This window comes from Falco biarmicus, chromosome 4 (genome assembly GCF_023638135.1).
Source record: "Falco biarmicus isolate bFalBia1 chromosome 4, bFalBia1.pri, whole genome shotgun sequence".
NCBI classification, from domain to species: Eukaryota; Metazoa; Chordata; class Aves; order Falconiformes; family Falconidae; genus Falco; species Falco biarmicus.
Genome location: NC_079291.1, coordinates 8,739,928 through 8,766,372, shown reverse-complemented (window position 1 = coordinate 8,766,372; position 26,445 = coordinate 8,739,928). Strand labels below are relative to the sequence as shown.

Here is a 26,445-nt window from a genome sequence, read left to right as displayed (position 1 = left end):
TTGCTCTGCTAATTCTAAGTTTTGATTTCCTTCGAAAAGGAGATCTAACTCTGTATTTTCTTTGACAACCCCCTGTCACACAGCCACTTGCTTTTTTTACAAGGCAATGGACAACTGTGAAGCTTTATATATCTCATTGCTTGGCGTCTCAGTCTCGGGCCCTTGCTGCAGACCTTTTTTTGGCATTATGCCACCCAGAGGTATGATTCTTTATTGAGTAAGGTTTCACCCCACAGTGGAGCTGGGATGAAACCTGCTGAGCCAGCAAACCCCAGGCAGCCGTCCCCCGGCCCATTCCCAGAGGTTACCAACCCTTCAGGCGGAGCGGGGGAAACAGCACATGTCCAGCTTCCCAGCCATGCGGCTGCACAACAGGGCCATTTGCTGAAGCTGGCAAGGCTCAGGGCTGTGAAATGGAGCCCTGAGTCTCTTCCTGCTGGGCAGCAGCAGCCTCCTGCAGAGGACAGGGCAGTGCGTAGACTGCGAGAAGCAAAGGTAGCTTCTTAAACCAAGCAGCACACATCTCCCATGCCCCTAATGTTACTGCAGTGAACCTTCTGGGGTACCTCTGCTTGTATACAGGTGTTTTACACTCGTGTAGCTTACTTCTCGAGTAAGTGTTAAGACTGTTCTTTACACTTGCCTAACTGCACCCACACTGCTACATTGCTGCACTGCTGCAACTACCGGGTTATAATTAAAACAATAAATTATTTCCATTTAGACATGACATAATAACAGAAAAAATGGCTTTCATCACTTGAGTGTATCCGCAAACTAGAAGGGCAGCCAGACCAAAACTTAACCTTTCTGACATCCTCCAGCACACATACATTTACAGCATCTGAGACCAAAACAGGGACAAACTCTGTCCTCCTTCATCGCCTCAGCATGCCAGACCAGGACAGCGCATTACTAAGAGCAGCTCACCTCAACATTTCTGATGCTAACATAAGAAATTCAAGTTTATGGAATATTTAAGAACTAAACATTGCCAATATCTTTTGAGGGGGCAAATAAAATATACAGTTTATCAAGCCATAATGCTTGCCTAAGTGGAATTTCAATATTTCTGAATAGAATACCTGCCAGACAAAAAATAACACAGTTTGGAAGGTACCATGAAAAACTAAGACACTACCAGATTTCCTCTCCTCGTAATTCTCAGTCCTTGTCATCAAGTTTACACAGGTTATTTTATTTAAAAAAAATTTATAGGTGCATTTTACTTTCCACTGATGCTGTTAACCTGGCAATCATCTCCCTGCCCCTTTCACAGTAGGTGCAGCAGAAGCTGAAAGCTGGGAGGGAGTTTGGTGTCCCAGAGCCAAGCGGTAGCAGCACTGTTGACTGTGGCTCAGAGCACACCTCCACTCTCTGCCTTAAGACCACAGATCAATAAAGTAAGACATTCACAAGAGACTGGAAATAAGATGAGTATCGCAACTGGAGAGAACATTTTCCAGTACTCTGTTCTCCTATTCTCTACCTGCAGTGGATTTCTGATTACCCTTGGAGTGAGGAATGATTATAATTTGACCTGTATGTTGTCTGTCAGTACCATTCTCACTTGGAAGAGAAAAAATATGTGCACACTGTACTGCAGGCAAACACATATGTGCTATCAGTATTTCCTAGACACCTGGTCTTTCTTATTCAATACCTACCTTCAACAACGACTTGGGGTTTTTTGCCCAGCTAAGCTGCTCACTATTGACTGCAATAACCCAACAAGACACTAATATCCTAACAGGGAAAACGTCAACTGTACTCTATATAGAATATGGCGAAAAGGAAATGCAACATTCAGTCCTGACATCTGATGTCCCAAGAAACTAAAGCTGAAGCTTACACTTTGAAAAAGGGATGTTACCTTTTTCAAGTGAGATTCCATTCCAGGAAACTTCTGGCTTTATTCCGTGCTTTCGTAATTTTAAATTTCTATATTCTGATTATCCAACATTACACATATGCATATACGTACATTTCACAAAACATACCAGGGCGGGGGAAGGATATTCCTGTCATGTTTGAGAGATTTGGGCCATCATTTCCTGTAGAAATTAATCTCATTTTTACAAATGCTTTTAAAGTTGTCATGGTTGGAAAGATATGTTACTAAATGTAAATTAATTCAGTGCCATCTTCCTGAATTTGCTGAAGGACAGCTTTAGTGCCTCTGCTGATACCAAAAGGATTCCGAAGCCACAGCTAAGTATTATTGACAACACACCAAGGCTATTAAAAAAACTGTGGATAGTAGTGAAACTGCCTATAAGACTATCCATTTCACTTTAAGTCCCAGAAAACCTCCAACCTGTGGCACTAGTACTTCAAGGAGTGACTGTGACAAGGCAGAGCAGCCATTTTAAGGAATTAGTAAAATACAACAGCACATCATTGCTTTTAATTTCTCAGTATTTGCGCAAGTCTGATAACTGTACAGCAGCATATAATCACCCAAAACTGTAACACACCCAGCTAAGTTTTCCACTGAGTAAGTTTAGTATGCTTTTCTTTACTTCCCTTCCCTTTCTAAGGTCTGATCTTGTTTTGTCTCTCATTACATGGACCTCCTGGAAATTTTGGGAAATCTTATTAGTTCTTTTCCCAAACTTTGATCCACCAGATACAAAAAAAATGCCATCCAAAGATGACAATCTATAAAAATAATAACTAGAAAAAGAGTAAACTGCGAACTCGAGAAGCTCACCTCTAACCAATCTACTCTGGGATCAACTCCTACGGGCAATCCCAGTGAGTGGGCAATCCTAGTGGGACAGAGGCAAATTTTGGAAAGCTCTCACACCATCCAGACACAGGGGTGATCCCACTGTTTCACTGCACCCCTGCATGTGCAAACCAGTTTGCCTGATCATTGCCTTCTATTGTTTCCTGAGATAAGCAGGGCCCCAGTGAACAATTAAAGCTTTCAATAAATAATCTGTAAGCACATTCATTTGATTTACTGTTATTTGATACAGCAGTTAGTTTCAATGGGGCAGTTACTATTGATCACATAAAGTACTACAGACAAACATGAAACACTTCCAGAACTTCATGGGTTATTACTCTTTATCTGCCACTCATCTGGGTTACTTGTAATGGTTGCAAAATTTAAAATCAATAACAACAATTAGCGTTCTGTATACTCTCAGGAATGAATCATATGAAATATGTTTTGTTACAAAAATGAAAGGCTGGAGAGCTTGCAAACATGGAAGACTATTGCAAGTAGCAAAACTCTTGAAGTAATTTCTCCTGGTATTATAAAGCATCCAATAAAGGGGGTAAAGAAAAGAAAAAAATAGGTATTTTAAATGCACCTGCAAGCATTCACACAATTACAAAAGGGTATCGGTAAGATTTGCAAAGTAAATTGGGAATACAACTTTCAACTAAGCTGGTGAGAAAGAGGCAACAATTTTTCTCTAAGAAAATTCCACTACAAGCCCTACAATTTCATACTCACTCCTTGACCTCTACAGGAGTTTTGGGTTGTTAACAATGGCTCCTATGTAGGGAACTGAAGACATAGAAAAAGGTCTGAATCCTCTTCCCACTAACTTTTACTGGGGAGTCTATCACCAAAACAAGAAGTTATCTAAATATAAGAAATTAAAGCAAAATGGAATTAATAAAGCTGGAAACTGATTGTAAATGTATGTCAAAACCCACCTTTTCTCTTAGCTTCAGATTCATAAAATCATTTGTGAATCTAATGAAATGCATGAAAATAACAGTATTTTGAGATTTCTGCTAGAGTAATAATTCTAGATAATTAAAATGCAAAGCAATAAGAGAAATGTTTTATCATTAAACTGTAACCAGAGCTCTGTGTGAAATCATCCATTCAGAAGACTTGTTTTTCATCAATTATTTGTTATTTATCTGATGTAAATATAAGAAGGTCTAATTAAAATGTATGACTCCTTATGCAGCTTCTTGTCATTAAGACCAATGAAAGCATTCTGAAGACCATAATGAAATAATTATGTTTGCCTTTAAGAATCCTCTTCAACAACACATGGCAGTACTACACTAAATTAAAACATCAGGAACTAAATTTCTCTTGCATCTATTTCCATTTTCACTAATTATACCCCCAAGCTTTCCAATAGACCAGGCCCTAAAATTCTTTTGAAGCTGAAACAGCCTAAGGAGCAGCAGCCTTTTCATAGTAATGGACTTTGATGAAAAAACAAAGGTAATGCAGCCTTAGAAGCATTAATATTTCCAATAGAGTTATCATGTGAAAATATGTGTTTATTTGAAAAACGGGGAGAAGACTATTGGTAAAGAGCCAAATACGTGTTCCAGAGAAACTGATACTCTGATTTAATCTCGTTTAATTGCGTCATTCCTTCCTCACCTCTTTTCGTCAGAGTATTTTCTTGTTCTGCGCAGAAATTAAGGTTAGTGAAAACATAACAGATATGGTATTACTGGGCAGTGTCAGTGTATCATGCTGTAACTAAGCTCTGCTTTCACATTTTGATAAGGGTGAAAACAGCCCCTGTGAACAATTGCAGCGTTCATACTGCACTCCATTTCAGGGAAAGGGGAACGGCTATTTTTCCAAACTGCCTTCAGATATGCAGTGCTTCCTAACACATAGCTCGTGCTTCAACCATGAAGTCTTGCAGGACCTCTCCAAAACACAGAGAAAGGAAAGGACTGGGATAAGAAAAAAAAAAAACCCACAAAAACTACAGAAGGATGTGAGTCAGCTCTGACTTCTCACAGGCAGCCGAAGGCTTTGTTTCAAAACTTTGAGAGATAATGGAACCTTCTTGGTGTGGTCTCAGAGAAGTGAATGTGGCAATACACGCAAAGTGCAGAAAGATGAGCAGTTCACATACCTAACCTGCATAGCATGTGACGATACATGCAATTCGAAAAACACAGCTGGAATGTGCTCTCTAAACAGAGACAGGAAGGCTGAGGTTCACTGGGCAATGAGGACTTGGGAAAAGTATAGTCTTCTGTTAGTCCCCCTCATCAGACACATTGCACAAGTATCTGAAAGACATAGATAATTTGCCATTTGTTCTTCATTTTCCATCTTGGTGTTCAAAGCGTGAGGCGGAAAGTGAGGGATCTTTAAGAAAGACAGGTCATCTGAGACTTTCCAGCCAGCCACCAAGATATATACCCTGATCCAGTAACTAACAGAATTTCTTCCTCAAATGCATGAAAAGAAGAAAACCAAACAACAAAGCCATGCGAAGGAATACTCTGACAGATGGGGGGAAAAAAGGAAAACCTCTTCAGACCAGAAGTTGAGAGGCAGAACTATGAACAACTGCTTTAAAACAAGCAACACACACCCCCCTCCTCAGGGCCTGATCTTAACAATAAAAAAAGCTCACATATGCGTGCCTTTTTTAGCTAGTCCTTTGATTTGTGCCCCAAGCCAAAAATGCAGATTGGTGGATCACTGCTCTCTGCTAGGAAGGAAAGGTTTGTAGAGAAGATAGGATCTCTGATTAAAGCAACCCAGGGAGTTGCGCAAAAAAACCCCAGCCAGTCGAGCTTTGGGGGACACAGGCATTTCCCTGCGCCTGAATCAGGAACCTGGAAAAAGCATCTGCGTGCGGATCAACTGCCTCAGCAGCCGCAGCCCCTGCCAAGGGGAAGAGAAGGTTTGCAGGTATCGCCAGGTGGCACTGTGACACAGTTTTCCAACTCCTTTTTCTTTGTGTGCGAGTGAATGTTCAGTCTTGGAAAGACAAGCAACGCTGGTCTTCATTGTGGGGTTTTGGGTACAAGATAACGAATTAAGGAGGTACTCGGGAGATGGAGAGAGGCGAGCAGTGGAGGAGCCTGCCCCCTGCCCCGGGCTCTGCCCACGGCCAGTCCCCGAGCAACAGTGCTGGAGGCAGGAGGCTCCGAGACCCCCGAAAGCCAGGGTACGGCAGAGCCATGCCTGAACACCTCTATCTCAGATCGGTATTTGTGAACAAGTGAAATATTTATATCAACTCAGATGCTGTTACACCCACTTATCATGCAGGAACCTGGGAATCCTCCTGGTATCAGTCACCAGCTGGCAGAGGAGTGATTCTGGTACAAGACTGGAAGACGACAAGGAATTCTCATAAGAAAAGAGATACACACCTCTACATGATGTGCTGCTGCACCACCAGCCAGCTGAGCGGAGAAGACCACTGGAATGGTGTAAAGGCCATTTCAGGAACTCACCACAAGCTGCATTCAGATAAAAAAAATCACAGGATTCGAGAAATTTTTTGTGTTATTTGACTGTTTGGTGGTTGTTGTTTTTTTGTTTGTTTGTTTGGGTTTTTTTACCAAACCATTCCTTCCACTGTTTGTATCTCACAGGCACAAATGGCTTTCTAGAACTGAAGAACCCACTGAAGGAAATCTCAAACTGTGGCAGTTGACTCTGGTTGGTGCAACACCAGACAGCATGTTTAATTGCTCCACACCTCTGCTATATATCTTTAAAAGGAGAATGATCCTTCTTTCTTTCTAAGAACAAATACAATGTTGGATGTTCATCGTGCTGAACATCCAGCACAACGGCATGAGCTTTTATTGGTGTTTCATAGAAGTACTGGTACATAAATACACTAAGGGCTCATGCATACGACCACACTGTGTCTGAAACTCTTATTAAAATCTAGGGTGGAGGGTTGAATGTATTTAAGTGCTTCACTAGTTAAGACTCTAAAAGACAAAAATAAACTTAATTCGTCATTTTATTGCTCAAAGAGCCTTGCTAAAAACACAATGTGAGTCTAGAGAAAAATATTATGGTTCAATGGAAAGAGATCCTCCAAACCATTAAAAGAAACTAAGCGGTGCTAAAAGAACCTCTTTGTTGCAAGACATTTCTCTGCTCTCCTTCTTAGGGGGTCCACTAAGAGAGTAAAATGTATGTCACTGAAAGTGCATACAATAGAAATCCCTCCGAACTACGGATGGACTTTAACATCGTATCTTTAGTGGTGAAGATCCAGAGCACTCTTGAGAATTTATAAATACTCATTCAAACCTTAACCTATTAAACCTACACAAGTGTTGCTTGCATGTGTATATTTAACTTACATAGCTTTATAATATTCAGTTTATATATGGTATAAGCAGGGGAGAGAAAAATCACCTTGTACAAGGGGAACAGAAGGTATATTATATACTCTGTGTCTAGGATTCTTTACACAGACTTGCTGGATTATATTTCCATCTCTCTTAACAAAAGTATTTGAAGAAGCTGTAAGGCTCAAACAGAACGTTAAAAGAAAGTGGGGTCAGTTATATAAGGGCTGGCATTAGTTAAGTTTTTTTCAAACCCACTTCCAAATAAAGGGACAAAGAAGAGAACATTGTGGGAATGTGTTTCTAAACCACATGATATCCTTATCAGATTGTCATGTACAAGGGAGGTTCTCACACAGGGACCCCATGCTGGTGAGCTGCCGTGAGCTGCCCCGTCACATGATGCAAGTTCTCCGCTCCTATTCAGATTACTAAAATGAGCTGAAGGAAGCTAGGTTTTCCCCTCCTCCCTCCCCCCCAAAATAAGCAAAATGCACAGTGACCACAGTCATACTAATTTGCTGCCACTGGGAAAACAATCCTGAGCAGCTGGTAATGATGAGTGAGTGTATGAAGAAGAAAATCTAGCTATTAAAATAGATACTACAAGTTTGAAACTGTCTCAGATTAATATCTGATGAGCAGACTTTAACACATGGAAGCAAACAGAGAATCAGAGAAATCTGTCAGACAAAATAAAGAGAAAAAATTGTAAATTTATATTAAAGAGAGCAATATGTTTTTATGAACAAGTCCTACTTTGTCTTCTAAGTGTCTCTATTTCTACTGTTAATGTTGTGAACTCTGTCACTGATTTACTTTTTCATATAGTTTAGGGGAAGTGGGAAAGTCCTTTAAAATTTTTTAGTATTAAATGCAGGTTCTAAATAGTATTTGGTCATTTAAATATGTGGCCTGTTTTTAAAAGTGCTGAGGGAGCTCCTAGATGCTCAGCATATTTGGAAATGAAGCCATGAAATGTGGATTTAGGATGCTAACTTCAGGCTACTGTTTCTGACATTCTTAACTTTCGAAACACATTTTGCTCATGCAACGATGAATTAATAAAATCCCAGACCTTAGATTATTTTTAAAAAGACAGTTTAAAATCTACAGTTTTGGATGAAAGTTCTTTACTGATCACAGTTAGGAGGAACAGCTAAGATTACTGTGACTTAAAAACTGCACAGAAGAATCATTTCCACATGATACCAGTTTGTTTATCTTGTGCCTAGATTATGGTTCTCAAAAAGGCAGCAGCAGTCGAAAGACATTACTCTTGGTTTGCCTGTCTAGAAAATCCAGTTTTGCTATCCTCCTGCTTCAGCTTTTTCTTGAGGTACAGAGAAAACAATTATTGTTACTTTAGAATAGTTTTGAGCATTTTGTGGCTTGTATTTTCGTGGTTCCATTTGGTTTGAAAGGGCTTGGATTTCAGCAAGAAGTGGCATGGGTCACAGTGCATGGGGACAGACTTCATGCACGTGAGCAAAGGTCAAAATCAATCATAGCTTTGTATTTCCAGGCCTATTACTTTTGGCAGTTTACCCTGCCAGAAGGGGCTAAAATATCTGCTTCCCAAAAGGAGTAAAAGTCAACAGGGGGCAATAATATAATCAGCTTCTCGACCACGCAGCAACAAGAAAGGAGGGAAAAGGATCTCCTCCTTGTCGTAGCCACTAAACCATCTAAATGTTAGATGCAATATTTTCAGCAAAAAGTTGAAAGATTTCACAGCACAGTGACTTGAAAAGGACAATAGGCCTATTTAGGCAATTATATTATGCAGGCTTTGTTATTAGGCAGCCCTGCTCAGTCCCAGAAAGTCTGGATAATCAAAAGTGTCCAAGTACAGGAAGGGGAAAAGTACAACCCCACCCTCCCACACAGTGGCTGCCAGGACCTCTGGATTTGAAGGGTAAAGTCTATTTACCAAAGCTCCTTGGCCATTTTATACATCAACTGATATCCTTTCCTCATGGGGTTGTGCGCGACAGCCTAGCAAAGCTCTGGAAAGCCCTCCGAAACCACAACTAATTTGGCCCCTGTAAACTTGCTGCTCAGAGGCTGCTGCCAGCCTCCTAGGCAGAAACTACAAGGGGGAGCAGGGTGCTCCCCCCCACTTGCATGCATACCGGCACTGGCCCCCACGGCCAAACAGATCTGGAGACTCATCGCAGCTGTGCTCTGCTTTTGAGGTCTCAATAGGATGGGGCACGGCACAGCCGACCGTAGCAGACAGCAGTCCTTCTGAGCACAATGTCCCTTTCACAACCCTGCTCCCAAATCTAAATGCTGGCTGTGTAACACAGCCGTACTTCATCGGCTGCGTAAAGAGTGGTGTATAAATTAGGCCTGAGCAAAAACAGTCATTTGGGGTGTTTAGGGGAGGTGGAAGCATAATCCCCTGACCGGGGCACCTCGCTCCCTGTGCACCTCTGAGCAAAGCCCCTTAGCTCGGCCGGGCTGCAGTGCAGGAACGATGCACGCATGGTTAACGAAGGCGGCTCAGCAGTAAGTGGGGATTTAACTGGATGTGAGGATGACTAACTTCACTGTCTGAAACATTATCTCTCTCTTTCAACTCCTTAACTTCGCGGTAACCTCTCTTTGAGGCAGCGCCCAGCCAGCCTGGCTTTGTTCTGACAAGTTGCACCTTTGCTGCAGACTCATTAGGCAAGAAGGGAGTCACCCAAAGATACACTGCTTTTCCTTCAAGCTTATCCCACCCCTGACTTCACTAGCGAACACCTTTCGTAATTTCTGTTTGCAGGAGTTTTTGACAGTGATGCGTGTCCATTAGAGTTCTCCTGTGCCAGCAGCTGAATCAAGCTAACCGTATCAGTCTGTGTAAAGAATAGTTGTTCTCATTTCAATTAATTTGAAAGAAAAATATCCCTGTGCAATTTTTTTTTTTTGAATGAAGGGGATCTGAAACAAACACTTTTCATCACATATTTCAGGGCATTAAGCTACAAGTATAAAAATTTAAACAAAGACTGTATCCCTAAGCAAATCAGTCCTAGTGATTTGGCTGTAAAGTTTATAGATGAACTTTAAAGAAAATAACCTCGTTCAAACAGATCTTGCCTTCTGGGCACTAGCAAACACACCTGCAGCAATTTGATACTTGGGAATGCAGATTAAAAGTCCTTCACTTCAAAATGTTTGTTTTTAAATTCAGAAAGATGAAAGAAAATAAAGTACTGAGCTTTTTTCTGTTGAGTGCAGATGTTTCCAGTGCTTGCAGGGAACGAGAACCTGACCCAAACATTGCAATAATCCGGAATTCAGAAGGAAAATGCATGCCTTTTGGAGTCCCATCTTCAGGAACTTTCTGAACATTAATACCTGCTAGATCCTCTCCAGGCAAACACTTCCCACCAAACTGAAATAAGAACCGTGTACTCCACAAGCCTTGACATCCTATTATGTCCCGCTGGCATATCCTTAACTTTTGCCTTCATCAAATTTCTTTTTCTCCTAAACCCAACAAAATGCGGTAGGCAGTAGTCTTCTACTTGATAAAATTAGCTGAAACACTACATACTGCCAAACAAACTTACTAGTGTTTTGGGCCTGCTCATTTGTTTTTCTGCCTGTTTAATTAATGAAGACTAATGAAGACTTTTTTTTAATAGGTTTTTCCAAGGTCAAATTGCCATTCCTTGCAGCTCTTCTCTCAGGGTCTGTCCCATTCCCACTTCTACAATGTTTAGTTAGCTCACACTTCACCAGAAGTTACTGGTTTTCTTTTAGTATTTGTTGTCACCGCACTACAGGAAAGATGAAAATTCTACTTTACATAAAAAAATAGAAAATACTCATTCTTGCAATCTTAAGTCTTTTGTCCTCTTAAGAACTGTTCTTGTCTAATTTGATTACACTGACCTGATTTTTATCTTACAAGAAAATGAGTGAGAATAGACTCATGATTAAAAGTGCAGTCGGTTCTACTCTCATTTCTGAGTCCATAGTTTTCTTTGCAAATAAATAATTCGTTTTTAAACCTACAATGATATAAACTAATATCACACAAAACATAAACACATACCAGTGCAAAACTAGGTGTTTTCTTGTGTGCTTGTAACACATCTTGTGGTATACAGTGGCTAACATTTGCGTTGCAAACCCGTAGCAGGTTTTTCCTCCCACAGAGGGGAGGCAAAAAAATACCACACAAGTTAAGGTCATGTTTGGGTTGCGCCTTACCCTCTATTTTTACTTTGCAGACCCTCATGGACTAGAAAATTTGTGATGCTGCAGGAGTACACTTGCTTAGTGAATCATAACGGGATTAACATACTGAAGATGTGCTGAAGTTGGAGACCTACAGCATTCTGCCCTAACCCCTGCAACAGCCAGTTTTGCCAGCATTTTAGTTGAAGCCCTGATGCTGTCTGGGATTGTTACTGGCCTGTTCAAGAGTCTGCACAATCCGTGTATTATTCCCTCAACAACCATTTACCTTTTACTCTACAATCACGTCTCTATCAATATTTCTAAGGCCTAAAGTGATGGCTGCAGGTGTACTGCTTTTATGGCAGAGCCAAAAACTAGACCAAAAAAACCTATCTATTACAGGTCTAATAATTTACAAATTTCACTACAATTACTTTCCATTAAATCACAGAGGTCTTCATAAAACTAGAAAATCAGGAGACACTTGAGTTAGAATTAAACATTGGTGTCTTTGTATTTATAAGTACTGGAGCAACCTTTAAACCATTAAAAGCTTTCTGGACCACAACATTTCTGGTTTTGTCATTATTGTCATGAGATGCAAGGTAAAATCTTACATGCTGTGGGAACTTCAGTATTTTATAATCCGTTTACATATATTTACCTATACACATAAAGTGCTTATGCTTTCTTCAAAATTAAAACCAAAACTTGCTCTAGAAATCAAAGAGAATTCTTCATTTGGACCCAAACTAAATTGCTCTTCCACATTTCTATACCATTAGCTTTCATAGTTCAAATTACAGCCACTGTATTATGATTCAGGTTTCTGCCTGACTTTAAATTCCCATGCAGTGAAGATTAATCCTATTGCCTACAAAGTTATGAGACTGGATTCCTGAATGCATTTTCCTGTATTTTTTATTTACTCTTGTTAATATGAGTTTCTTTGATTAGCTAAACTTTGCTGTTATCAACACTTGCCTCTTATCACAGGCCCTAGGCAAATGACATATTTACCACTCATGCCATTCTGATAAGGGTAATCCTGTGTTTAACTTGCCCAAGAACAAACACCATATATTTTGTTTTTAAGAAACCTGCTTCTAGGTATTAACAGCGTACAAAAGAATGAGCAGGACATTTTAAAACCAGAAGTTATTTAAAGAATATTTTGTGAATGCAAGCTTTTAACGACAGCATATGCCTCCTACTCCAGGAAAGTTTATTTAATTCCAAGTTTCCGCAATATCAACACTGAACTTACACTAAAGTTTAAACCATGGAAGGAGGAAAACACATTTTTAGTAAAACATCTGTTTCGGGTTTTTTGTTCCCCCTAACTGATGTTCTCCCATAGCTAGCAACATTATTTTGAAGTAAAAGCTTTGTTTCATCTCTTATTTAAAGCATTTTGAAAACAGCACGGAGAAAATAAACATCTCATGCTGAACCTCACAGTCTCATTTTAACTGTAAAGACAGCAAAACATTTTCGGTGTTGTAGGCTGGTAGTCACTAATTTTTACAATTCTGTTTTCATTACTCAGCCCACACAAACGTCATATGGTGACTGAAAACTTTTGAGCAGAGTGAAAAAAACCTCTATTTCACCAAATATATTTAATTTATTTTTCAATTCCCCCCTCCACTCCTTCGAGATAAACTGTATCGAAAGAAGAACTATTCTAATTCCTAGGTAACTTTTTAACATACAGCAAAATAAAAATTTCAAACAGAATTATATGGCTAATGGTGTACTGAAGTGCCCGAGAGTGTGCTAAAAACATTTTGATACATAGCCAAGTCATTTATCTAAATCACCTTCAGAGCAGTGAAGCATCCTGCAAGCTTTTATGCAGAGTATAAGGTGATACTTTTTGGCACTTTTTGTCATTTCTCAAACTTGAAACCGTGGTGTTAAAATACTGCTATTTTTTACCATCTATGTATTTCAGCAACAAATGAAGACCCTATAACATAACAATACATTTTCAGAAGGTCCTGCTACTAACTCTCCCTCCTCCGTTACCAATGCAACGCTGCCTGAATCTCAAGGTATAGAAATAATTGATGGTTAAACTCAAAGGGTGTTCACAGTAAGTAGTTTTCTAGAAAAACAGCAACTTCTTAGAGCAACAAAGTGAAGAAGAAAGGTGGCAGCAAGGTCAGTACAAAGAAATATTGCCTTTTCTTAGGAAACTTAAAACTACTGTCTGATTTTTGGAATGGCACCTACCCACTCCAATTCCACGTCTTTGCAAGAACTATACAGAGCAGCATTTTAATTGCTTGGCTGCTCTGCTAAAATGCACTTTGAGACAACATGCATCCAGGTTATCAAACACACTACAAAATTAGATTAAAAAGGCAAAGAAAAAATACCACAGAGATGTTACGTAAATTTGTCCTTCACTGATTGGAGTTTTGCAAGTATTTGCTATATTATAATTTTATGTTTTCCTACTTGGCTCCACAACTGTTGTTAATCAATGAGAAGGGATAAACAGAAAGCAGTCCCGTGCTTCTTTCCCTTTTCCTTTCTCACCAAAAGAAGAAAAAAGGCTTGCAAAACCACATTTTGCACAAAAAACTCCCCCCACCCCTCATTACCCCTGCTCTTAATTACAAGTATTTTTAATAATTAATTAATAAATAAATAAATAAATAAATAAATAAATAAAAATAATAATAAAGCAGCTTTAAAGTGGAAAAATAACAGTTGGGACCTACATTGAGCACTGTGCCGGTGTTGCCACTCTGTTTGTGCCAATCCACTGAAGCATGCTTTGAGAGCCTTCTCCTGGAGCATGCAGGAAGACGGACTCGCAGTGTAGAAATCCAGCATCTGAGCAGGGCTCACTGCTAGAACATCCATACAGTCAAACATGATTCCCCCTGCACAGAATGCCTGCAAAAGTGCTTTCCTCTAGGTGTGGAGGAAAATGGCACATAAAAGTACACCCAACTCCATCAAACTCTGCCCCTTTTTTGGCACGTAGGCTGTTGGTCTTTTTCCCAGACCAGAATCATGAATTATGACAGACAACACAGCTAAAAGCCTGTAATTGATCCAAATGATCATTTACCATTTTCCAGGCTGCCCAGCCAATCCAGCAAGATGGGGGGAAGCGAGCTGCATTCCAAGTTTTAGCTCCCATCAATTGCCCCCGAAATGTCTTTAGAGTCAGCCCCGCTGCCCGGGCGCCGGCTGGGTGCGTGCCGCGTCCCGCGCCGCGCCGATCGCCCGCCTCCCCGGGAAAAAACAGCTCCGGTAGGGCCTCGGGATCCCCCTCGGCCGGGAATAGATGCTTCTGCCTCTGAACAGCTCACTTCCTACTACTTGTGTCACAGGGAATGAAAGATTGAATTGCCTAATATATGCGAGTGAACTTTCCGTGAACCCTTCCCAGGCTGCTAACCTTCAAATGACCCAAGCGGTCTGACATCACCAGCTCCCAGGATTCTCACACGCCTTCACAACTCCCAGCAGCCCTGCAAAAAAGCAGGCGGGCGGGCGGGCGGGCGAGCGGGCGGCGGCGGCGAGCACCGGCCCTGCCCGAGTCGCCCCGCTGCCGCCGAGCGGGCGGCAATGGCGGGTGGGGACGGGGAGGCCAACTTGCAAACCCACCCGAAATAGCGAAGTTACAAAGAAACAATGAGGACCAAGGCATGGGGGCTGGGAACTGAGGCAGTGTTTTCGGTGGCGGTAGAGAACAGAGCATTTTGGAATTGCAGTTCAGTTCGCTAAAACTTCTGCGCCCCCCCCCCCCCATTCCTTTCCTCCCCAGAGGCCATGAGCGAGGCGCAGGCGTCTGCCGCCGTGCCGGAGCTACGGGCACAGGCTTTGCCCCAACTTCTGGGGTGGTGGGACAGGGTTTGGAGCAGCCTCATCGCAGCACAGTCCCCGCGCCCACCAGCAGGGACCCCTCCTTCAATGCCACCAGCAGAGAAGATGGCCGGTGCCAGCCCCACTCCCCGGGGGGACCTCACAAGCCCGCCCCTCCTGAGGTGGGGGAGGCTGGTGCCATCTCTCCTCACCATCCCTCACCCCGGCTCCTAAATCGCCCAGCACTCTCAGGCCTCCCCGCCAGGGTTGCCCAGGAGGGGCTGTCCCCACCGCTCAGCCCAGGGCAGGAGCAGCCACACAACCCCTCTTCTCCTCAGCCCCGCCGCCGCCAGCTCCTGCCTGTCTCTGATTAGCACAGAGGGGCTGGGGCCGCCTGCCTGGCCCTGGAGGGGCTGTATCAGCTTTCAGAGGGCTAATGAGCCCCAGGCCCCCCAGGAGGGGAGAAAGGCCACAGGCAGGTCCCTGGAGAATGGGACACACCACAGGGTGCCAGGAGGGGAGACCACGGCTGCATCCCCCCCCGCCCCGGGACGGGGGCAGCCCCGGCCACCCCCTTGCAGCCATTTTGAAGACACAGGGCTGCTCCCGCCAAAACACCCGCTAAGGTCTCCGCGGCAACCGCGCTGCCCACAGCCCTCCCTCCTGGCGGGAGTAGGTGTCGCCGCCTTCACAGGGCTGTGGCCGGCGTGCCACAGCCAGCACTGTGCTGGCCCACCACCTGCATTAAGCCAGCAGGGAGCCCTGTGCTTTCAAGGTAGATAACCACCTTCTGCAAAAACTTGCTTACAGAGAAAGACTCCATGGAGGCCTTCGCCAGTCCATGTTCCTAGGGTCACTTTAGATATGAAAAACAACAGCCTGGAAACAGCCTCTGCCCCACTGGAAAGCACATGAGCTCAACAACCAAGTGCACGCTTTCATTTTAAGCAAATAAGCCAAGCCTCCTCAGCCCCGGCAGACTGAGCACCAGCTCTGAGTGAGGTTTCCTGGGGCAATGAGAAGCCTCGCTTCCCACCTCAAAGCTAGCTCAGGTTCAGAAACTGGAAAATGAAACCCTCGATTACTACCCGTTTCTTGAAAAGCCTAAGACAGGAGGTGGGTAGAGCAAGGGACGGATGTTGTGTGCAGACATGGCACACAACTGGTGACTGTAAAGAAACGCTGGGCAGAGACTCAGTCTGGGAGCTGCACAAGCCACTTTAATGGATCCCATGTCCCCTCTCCACAAAAAGTCCTTTGATGAACCGAAAGCCCTCTGACAATGCCTGCAGATTGTATAACAAAACTTTTCACACAGGTTCAAAAACTAACAACCCCCCCCCCCCCCAACAAAACAAAACCAACCCCCTCCCCCCAGCACACACACTTGTTCCCTGAAACTGATATACCCATGTTGAAAACCAGCAGCCAGCAAAAAGACCTGCTGCAATCTGGAAACAAATCCGCTTGAAGAGATAAAAACAAAAGCTTTTCTTAGGCCTCCTTCCCCTCCGGTGGGAGAGCTTTGGCTGTCCCTGCAGCAGGCAGTCTCTCCCTCCCATTTTCCTTCCAGGCAGAAGAGTTACAAATGCTGGAGTCTAACAACGTCTTTTTAAGGACTTTTTAAGGTCTTTCTCAGTCCATTGGGGTGTCCTCCCCCAGCCTGTACTCCTCAGCTGAAGAAGCCCCTGACACTAATCCAAAAATTATGCATAGCGCTCATTTATTGAAAAAGCCATCCTTCAGGGAAGGTTTGTTTACACCATTTCAGCACAGCAAGTAGCATTTGTGGTATTAAAAAGACAAGTAGCTAAATTTTTGTTAACATCTCAGCTGGCTGTGTTGCTACAATTTTGTTTTGAGTAGCAAAGCTAAACTAAAAAGAGTATTTTCTAACCAGATGACACAGGATGCACAAGAAATTTGGAATATGTAATGTATCACCACAAAAATAACTGGAAAGAATGACACAAAACACAGTATGTTTTGTCAGTCTCCAATTTGGGGAGAAAACAGCATTTTGTGTGGACCATGGCTCTTGGAACAGTTTAAGCTTATGCCAAGAAAAACATATTGCCCATGTGAGTTAAAATAAACAAAATCAGACAAACAGAAATACAGTTATATTTATTCTATTAGCAGTCTTATAATACCATATTTAAAAATAAAACCTGCCCGTTGTACCTTAAAATCTAGACTGGGCACTTCTGAAAGTAAGTGTCAGTAAGTAAGTCACACTTAACTACATATGAATTTAAAAAGATTACTTTTTCTCACTGTATCTAAATGAGCCAGGTAGCTCATCATGTTTTATTATGAATAATAATTGTGCTAATGCTTATACTTATTCCTAAAATCACATGTAATTAACGAAGTCTTCTAATAGCCTAATGGTTTGCTTGCATACTATTTCTACAGTACAGTAATTTATGTATCTCATATTTCACTCTGAAATAACATACTTGTTTTTCTTAAGAAGAGTATCAGGAAAAGCTACATTCTTAAAATGGGGTGTATTTTCTAATCTAGATCGGGACTAACCTTAATCACTGTGATAACTAATAGCCCTCTAATTCAAATGTAATGAAACTTTAACTATTGCCACGTATTTTAAATGCCTACACAGCTCCCATAAAGGTGCGAGTAGGCAACAACTCTCCAGTATCTTCCCCTTTATCCGTGCAAAGAAACTGATTTCACATCACCGCTTTGATCTGTTTTCTCTCAGACTGTGATGGCAGAAACTTTACAATAAACATATTCTTAGCCACAAGTGAAATAAAAACCAAAAGTTCAAGTCAGAAATCTATTTCCTTTGGTGTTACTGTATATTTGTCAGTGTGACATAGCACATTTGAAACCCATAATCATAAAACAAAAATTTACAGCCAAGGTTTAGGGTCTACATCTGTTTCTCTGGTTTTTGTACTGCAATTACCCACTGGACAATTCAGAAAAGCAGCACTATGAATCATGTACTGCACACATGTTTGCGCTGGTCACTTTTTCGTTAGTACAAGAGGCTCAGGGTGCCGTAATATGCTTCACCAACAGAAAGAGAGCATTAACTAGAATCAGGATGAGTGCACTGGGCTCTCCAATAAAAATTACTTTACTAGAAGCAACAGAGTACTCCTGGAATATTACAGGCATATTTATAGGATGGAAAAATTAAGAAGTACATGCAAAAATTCTCCCAAAGTACCTCAGGGGAAGCAGACTGGGTTTTTTTCATGCATGCATTTTAGTATTAATCAAATGTAGCACTCTCTTGAAACAGTTTTGACAGCAGAGTAAATGGTTACTAGTGAATGATGTGTGTGTTTAAGCAGTGAAAGCAGAGACAAAGTGATGTTTTCTTCTACTCCCTAGGCAAGAGCTGACACCAAGCTTGCTGCCTCAGCTTTGATACTCACAGATTCCTTTGTGTCAGTTGCTGGGAGAATCACTGGCAGTTCACTAAGCCTGCCTCACACACAGGGGCTTTGATTTTTACCTCTTCATTGAGAATAGATGTTAATACGAAACAGTACTTGTCTGCCCTGGAGGGTCCCCCCACCCCCCCAGCCCCCCCCCCCCGGTGATACAGGGTTTCAAATCTGAAAGCCTGAATCCCCCTTCACTACATGTATTTTTCAGTGTTGAAGGATGTTTTCCTCATGTCTCAAGCACATGAATGATGTCAAAAGATTATGAGGAAGAAAATCACTGGGTCACAAGAGAACAGCTGAATATTTAAAACTCCAAGGTAGTCCTGAGGAAATAGGTACCAACCCTGAGCAAGAATTGCCCTGAAGAAAATAAAACAGTAAAATTGCTGGCATAAAATGGCATAAACGACACGGAAAAGCATGAAGTACAGTGAAATTAAGTGAAAAAGGGGGTATCTTCTGACTGCTATATGCTACTATGCACAGCTTGCAATGACTGAAACAGGAATTTGCACGTAACAGGAAGAATTACTTCAGGCCTGAAATATATCACAGCAACTGGCAAAAGGCTATTCAGTGCAGAGCAGTATTTTATTTTAGATGGGAAAAGCAGAGTTAGTCAGCTCCAGACACAGAACTCGGGCATGCAACCAGTCTGCAAGTCACTTAATGATAAAGGCTTTTTGTCTGTTTTAATCAGTGGATATGTATTTGTGAAGATGCCTTTAAAGCTGATTCCTTAACTTAAAGGCTACACAAATAATTCATCTCCACAAACCTGAGCACACAACCACGTTTCTTAGAATCCATACTGTGCTGTACACTCCTCTGGCCTAGAGGCAGGGGAAGAGAACTGCCCTATATGATAAAACTGGAAGTATATCTAGTTCAGCAATCCATTTCCAAGAGTGACCACTACTAGACCTTTCTAAGGAAAATATAGGAATCTCCAGTGATTGGCAAAGTATAACTCACCCATAGGTCCTCTAATAGCCTGTTCTCTAACAGGAAATCACTTAAGCATTAAAGCATGAGATTTAATATCCTTTCCAAATTTGTTTTTGGTAATAACCCTGATATTCTAGATATTCATATATAGCCAATGTCTTTTTGGATTGTGATAAATTTGTAGCTCCATGACACAGGAGGAGGTAGTATATTATTGGGCTTTGAGACAAAGGAGGAAAAATATTTTTTTAAAAACACTGTAAAACTCATCCACGTTGCAAATAAAGGAGAGCACAGACCAAACTGCACTTCTCTGAGGCCCCAAAGGCTGACTGCTGTAGGCTCCAGAAAGGTTGGCAAGGAGGGCAATGACATCATGTGCCTAAGGAGGGGATGACATGTATTTTGAAGGATATAAAAAGAAAAAACATTATTACATTAAAATCTGGCTACATACTGAACTACGCTTGCTATTTAGGAGGATCCTGCAGTGCAAACACCACTACTAAATGGTTGTCAGAAAACAGCAGGGGGGGGGGGGGGGGGGGGGGGGGGGGGGGGCGGGGCAGAGTTTGTTTCATTTTGTTTTCCTTTTAAATGACCAGAGACTGCTGTTTCAAGGTTTAGCCAAGAAAGAGATTTTTACTGCTAGCCTATAAATCCCTCAAACATAGAGTTATAATGGAAATGCTGAGGTAACTGGAGTGCCACACATGGTACTGACACATTGCATTATATAATCCAGGGAGAATGAAAGCTGGGAGATCTATAAAACGTAAGTAGAAGCAAGATGTAAGAAAGAGCAGAAGAGCAAGTAGAAATATTGAATATTAAACTGCAGAGAATACTACTACTAACAATAAAGTCTCCTATATGCTGAATACGCTCATGGTTGGCTGAAGGAGAAAGAGCATGCAGCTCCATTAAAAACAAAATAGAGACTCCAAAAGGCGATTCGCGTAACTGTTTCGTTTCTGCCTTTTTTTTAGGGAGGGGAAAGAAAGTTACCTAACCAAAAGGGTAGTATTTCTTGATGTTCTGATATCCTGCAAGGTGTCTCACAACGTGTAAATAACTAACATTAGAAAATGCAAAATCAATGGAGTTCCAAACATAGACAGCTTACCACCCTAGCTGTAATCAGAATCTAAACTGGGGCAACAGTATTTCTAGAGGTTCTAACGGCAGCTTAAACTGTTGGTGAAGTTTGCTCTAGCGGCTTTCCAACAAGCGACCAAAGTTACCAAGGAGTTACTGGAACTACAGCTCAGTGCAGACATATATCCTAACAAAGACCAAACCTTACTTAAGCCTCATTTAACTTAAGACAGACTTAAGCAGCATTTAAGGCTGCTGCTTGGAAAACCCATATAGAGGGATCCCAGAGGCCAGGAACAGCTGAAACACACTTGCACAGAGCTCTGGACACAAAGCCTGATGCAGATCGGATTGGATCACGCCATTAGTATAAATGGCCACAGATCCACAGTTTGACACATGTTATTCATGATAATCCATTTCCCACTTAGCTAGTTCCCAAACCTACATCAAACACTGAAAGAACAGTCCAATGTTGTATCTATGGGCATCTTAAAAAGCAAAACGAAGGAGTGACTGGAAAATGTGCTGGTATGGCTACTTGGCTAGCAAAGGTAATGACAGCAATGACAATGTGGTGACACCACCTGAAATCTGCTGGTCATGATGGTCATTATGCTAACCCATCTACTCCACCTGTTGCCCTAAAGCACTGTAAAATTACACCTTTGTTTTATCGTGCAGATGTAGTTTCTATTTGGGTACAGTCTGGGGAACAGCCTGTGTGTTTTTTTGCTGTAAATGAGGTAGGATTACCCAGGAACTGAGGTACATATTTGGCAAACTGGTGTCCCTTTTTTTTTTTGTGGAGTATGTGCCATCGATACTGTGTGAATTAACCGAGGGCACATGTCCTTCCAGGAACATTGTTATCACTGTTAACTGTACTGACATAGCCTGAAAAGTAAACTTGGCTAACAGGGTCAGTTTTACAAGCATACAGGTTACCATAGTATAACTAACCATTGCTGAGTGGGTAAGGGATTCTGTACATCCCGTTTATGCTACAATAACTATCCACAATTGGGCTGTTGCAGCTACAACTCTTTCAAAAAGGAAAGATCACCTTCTTCCCTAAGCTGTTACGCCAATGTAACAGGAAAAGGTAAACAAGACCTCACCAAAAATCAGGCTGGGCTGGACTTCACTTGCATTCAGGACAAGCAGTGGCAGCATGAATGATGTCCAGTCTAAAACGCTTGCAAGATGTTTCCTGGTTTTCAAACTCTACTAGAACACACCTATCAAATTGTTCTTTGGTGCATTCCTCAAATTCTACTTGACTTCTGCAATTTAAGTACACAAAGAAAAATCTGCCTGGCTTCAAGCTGCTTCATTAAGGTAGTCCCATATGAGTACACAGATCTGCAAATTCCCATACCCTTGGTGTACAAGATTTCCAATACTGGGCCATAGAAGAGACTGAATGTCCAGGCATATTATGGTCATGCTCAGGGAATCATGACTGACACACATGCTTTAATCAAAGAGCACTTACAGAGCTGGGGTGCAGTTAAGAGACTGTGGTGGCCGACAGCATGTTGTCCTAGCCATTATGCAGGATGATTTTTTTGCCATTAAGGGACCTTTGTGCCACATGTAGTGAAGGATGCACAAAGTGGTCTCTAAGCATGCAATGCAGCATAACAGGCTTGACAGGTCTATAAAACTATCAAATTTGTTCTGCATAAACCAAACTAAAAGTCTTCATTTCGGTGTCTTGAGCCTTCTCCTAACAATTTTGCATAGACCTTGCCATCACACTAAAAAAAAAAAAAATTCCTTTTCATCGATACACGGTTTTGGGCAAACATCTTCAAGAACAGTTTTCTCATTCATGGGACACAGATCTTCCATGTATTCTGATGAGGCTACCAGAAGTACAGACTTTACCCATCTTTATATGGATAAGTACAAAGAAGAATGTGTGGGAGAAAACTCTTTCCTTTGCAGAAAGGCTCCGAGATCTTACCCTTGCTGCATCCATCCATTCTGTCTTTGGCATGAAATATCCCAAAGGATATGCCAGAAGACAGAGCCCAACTTCTTCAAGGAATTCTTGAGATTGATGGGTGGGGGAAGTAAGCCTCAACCCATAGGAGGTTTAGTAACAAGAATGAGGCATTTGCACATTCTCAACTCTAAGAAATGTGTTGGAATTCTCCTCAAAAAGTACAGCATCATGTTATCTACAACCAGTTCCTAAATGACTAAACTAAATGAAAGGTTAGAGAACACATGTTATTTAAAGACCTTTAAAAGTTAGAGGTCCACCTGCTGGATTCCTAAATTTCTCTGAAGCTTTTTTTTTTAATCGACTTACTGAGCGTACAGGCACACACCACTGATACTCAAGCCTATTCTGCTAGACGAACAATGCAGGAACGTTATGTCACTCAGAGGCAGGACTGCACAAGCACGTAAGAAAGGCTAAGAGTTTTGCTAACACAAATTACCAGGCAGAACCTCGCTGGAAAAAATGAGGCAAAAAGATATGAGTGAAGTGTAAAACTTACTGAGAATTGAACCACATGTTGACAAATACCACTCCACTCTCTTGCTTCCTATCAGAACCCAACAGCCGAAGCAGAGATGCCTAAGTAGTGTTTTTACAGGACAAGCTTAGTCTCTCCCTCATCTTATCAGTAGCCTTCAAAGGGACTGTGGGTGGATGTTCTCCGGGAAAAAAGAAAAAAAGACAACAAAAACCCCCCTCAGAAGTGCCACCTCTTCCATACAAATATATTGACGCAACCACAGAGGCTCTGCTTGAGCTCTGAGACTTTGAGAAAACACACCTGGTTCTTCTAAAGGAGAAATTAAAGAATTCATGCATCAGTCCTCAAGCCTTGAGTGGCCTTAGAGAAGAGGAATAGCTAAAGAGAGAGTCTAATCGAGACGCAGGGAAAATCAATACTGGCTTCTTGAAATACCTTAGGCAGGAAGGAACAGCTTAAGGTTGAGACATTAGCCACTCTTTCTGCACAAGCAAATGCACTGAAGGCTGCGTGCACAGGTGAGAACAGAAAGGCAGGAGGCTTTCTGGAGGACTGAAAGTGAACCAAGGCATGTGCTACCCTGAAGTTCTTTGGGAAATCTCATATTTTAAAAGTTTCCTAGTTTTGGTGCATGAGATCCTTCTACATGCTACTCAGAGTTGTCCAAAGTAACATTTTCAGGGATAAATGCACACCATTGTACTGTTACGTTCCGACTTTGGTGTGAAATACAATTATTTAAGACTCGGCAGGAGAGTAGGAAAGGAGCAGGAGTGTAATTCCAGTTCAGAAAAACTCCAATAAGTGACAACACATAAGAAATACAAGATAGATGCATTGTATTGTGGCGCTGAGTCCCATTGGCTGCAAACCCTGACTCTCCCAGCAGGACTCAGTTACATAGCAACTCCTGCGGGCAGATTAACCCTTTCCCAGTTAACTATCTGGCATGATTTAAGAGACCTTTTCCTCCTCCTGCTTCAGAATAATTTCATAGGTTTACAAAAATTGTTTGGAAAAAATGAGTCAAGTGCTACTAAGGTAAAAGCAAAGCTATTTGACTCACCACGGGATACTGACGGTACAATGAACGGAGAATGCAGGGAATTCGGGTCAGTCTAAGCTATATTTTATATCATCAGGTGTTGTGACATATACAAAACATACAATGTATTTTTCATAAAATGATTCATGCTTAGTCTGTGGGGATCCTATCTGGACCGCATTTATGATGTATCAATGGTCTCTTTCACCCAAATTCTGTCCACCCATTGACTTCTGTCTAGATGATTACTGAAGCATTAAAAAGCCCTCAGCTGGCAGAGGTAGTACTTAATTAATCTATAAGAGAATTTTTTCACCATCAGTGAATGTGTTGCTTTCATCCAGAATTGTACAGCCGCCTACTGTAAACTCTTAAAAAACTCCTGCAAGTCTTATGATACTAGCTGGTGTTTTTCCTAATAACCCCTTCTAATTAATGGCATCAAGTAATTACATGAGAATCTCAATGTATTTCATCACAGCCATTTCCCTATTTTGTTTTTAGAATTGCATTACATTTATGTGTATATACATTAAATATAAGCATCGATATTACATACAGTTAGAATAATATTATTCCTGTTTTCTTGGTTATCAAGAATAATGAAGTTTGAATCTAAAAATGTCAACATCTAGGACAAAGACTCCTAAAGCTCTCTTTTTAAAATGTTACAATTCAGCCCCGCTGGTTTCCCTCCTTGTCAGAGAGCAAGACAGACCATAGGGACCAGGAAGGGCACACGTCCTCCCTTGGAGTGCACCTCGTGCGGTCACACTTCACTGCTGTGAGCCACAGCTGCATACTATTAGGAAAAAGGAGCTACTACGTTTCCAGTGGAGAAAATAAAGAGATCAGAGTGGTGTGATGTACACTTCTTTCTGACCATCTTCTGGTCATAGTAAGCGAGAACCATCTACCTCATTTCTTCTTTTTGTTCTTTTTGCACACAGAACTGGACTTACGGTACCACAGGCACTAATCAAGGCTAGGAAAGGGCAGGCACCACTGACACTGTCCCACCTCGGACAAGCAGAGTAAGACTACACCTTTCCTGTCCTCAGTAAGACTCAGAGACACTCTTAGCTGAGGGTTCAAAGGAGAAAAACCTTGAACCAAGTCTTCTGCTCCTCTTGCCTCACCCACCATTCTCACACATGGACACAGCCAGTCCTGTAATGCAGCCCTCCCACCAACATCTCTTCATGAAGGAGATTCACTACTCAGTAGCAGCTCCTGAGCCTCCCATTTAGGCCGGGAGTAGTCAGAAGAAACAAGAATTAATTTGCTCAAACAACACCGAGAATTGTTTCAAAGTTTCTTTCTTTCTTGATTGCTTTAGAAAAATAGGTAACCTCTGTATGTTACTAAAAGGAATACCTATGTGTTTAAGATATGCCTTGCTTTTCTAAACTTTTCACACTCTAAAAGTTCATCTGTATTTTCTTTGTGTGGTTCTCAAAACCACTTATAAATCCAGATGGGATAGAAAGATACCATTGTAAAACGTATTTATTATTTAATTTGGCTTCCGGCATGGTATCTTGAAAGCTCCTCTTGAATAACTTAGCTGCTGACTTTATAAAACTAAGAGTATCAAGATAGTGGATGGGAGATTAGTCCAAAGAGAGGTACTTCAGAAATATTTTGTGGTCCAAAAATTAAGTAGCAAAAATGAATTTCATTTCTTACTGTGGATTTTTACAAAAGGTTCATATTTTGCTATTATTCATCTAAAACTATCACTGATGCCATTGGAAACGTAGCCTCTGAAAGGGTAAAACCTGAAGGACTAGGTTCAATATCCTTATGCTCTGTTGAAAGTACCTTTTCATATTAATGCCAACACACACCTATCAAATATTTGTGTTCTTCATTAAACTAATGCCTTCCTGCATAATGAACAAGATGGTACAAAATGTAGGTGTATTCCCATGTCCTGCTAAGGTAGGTGATATCAAAATAAATTTTCAACCATATCATTAAATCAATCTCCAGTATTACTGCATCAGTACTATAACCATAATTAACTAGCTGCAGGTCAAATTTCTAATAAATCTTTAGAAATTAAATGTATAATTTGTCAAAACCATATGCCTTCATAAATTGATTATTCAGAATTTAGAAGCTTTTTAATTAGGAAGAAATTTATGCAATACCATGCGTAATAATTACGAATCAGCTCTTCTGTGATATTTTTGTACATCAGCAAAAATTAAAACATTGGAAAACATTACCAGGTCATTGCAGTATTTCAATGTCAAAAGAAACACATAGTTTAAATGTAGAGGTTAAAGATATTTTCCCGTATCTTTTACATCTTATATAGCTTTATGATCTCAGGACTGGAATCATT

The 26,445-nt window shown here is 41.4% G+C and overlaps 1 protein-coding gene across 6 annotated transcripts in view; it reads right to left on the bottom strand.

The window, feature by feature from the left end:
- RARB (retinoic acid receptor beta) overlaps positions 1-26,445 on the bottom strand; it is a 334,203-nt gene that overhangs the window by 80,189 nt on the left and 227,569 nt on the right. The window contains exon 1 of one of the 6 annotated variants that reach the window (XM_056334290.1): positions 13,977-14,642. The exons of 4 other annotated variants lie outside the window; for them this stretch is intronic. In XM_056334290.1, the coding sequence (XP_056190265.1) occupies positions 13,977-14,133 (157 nt within the window). In that variant the 5' untranslated portion in view covers positions 14,134-14,642. Of the gene's footprint in view, positions 1-13,976; positions 14,643-26,445 lie in introns of those variants that run through there. One more of the 6 variants, XM_056334292.1, reaches the window with a different exon arrangement.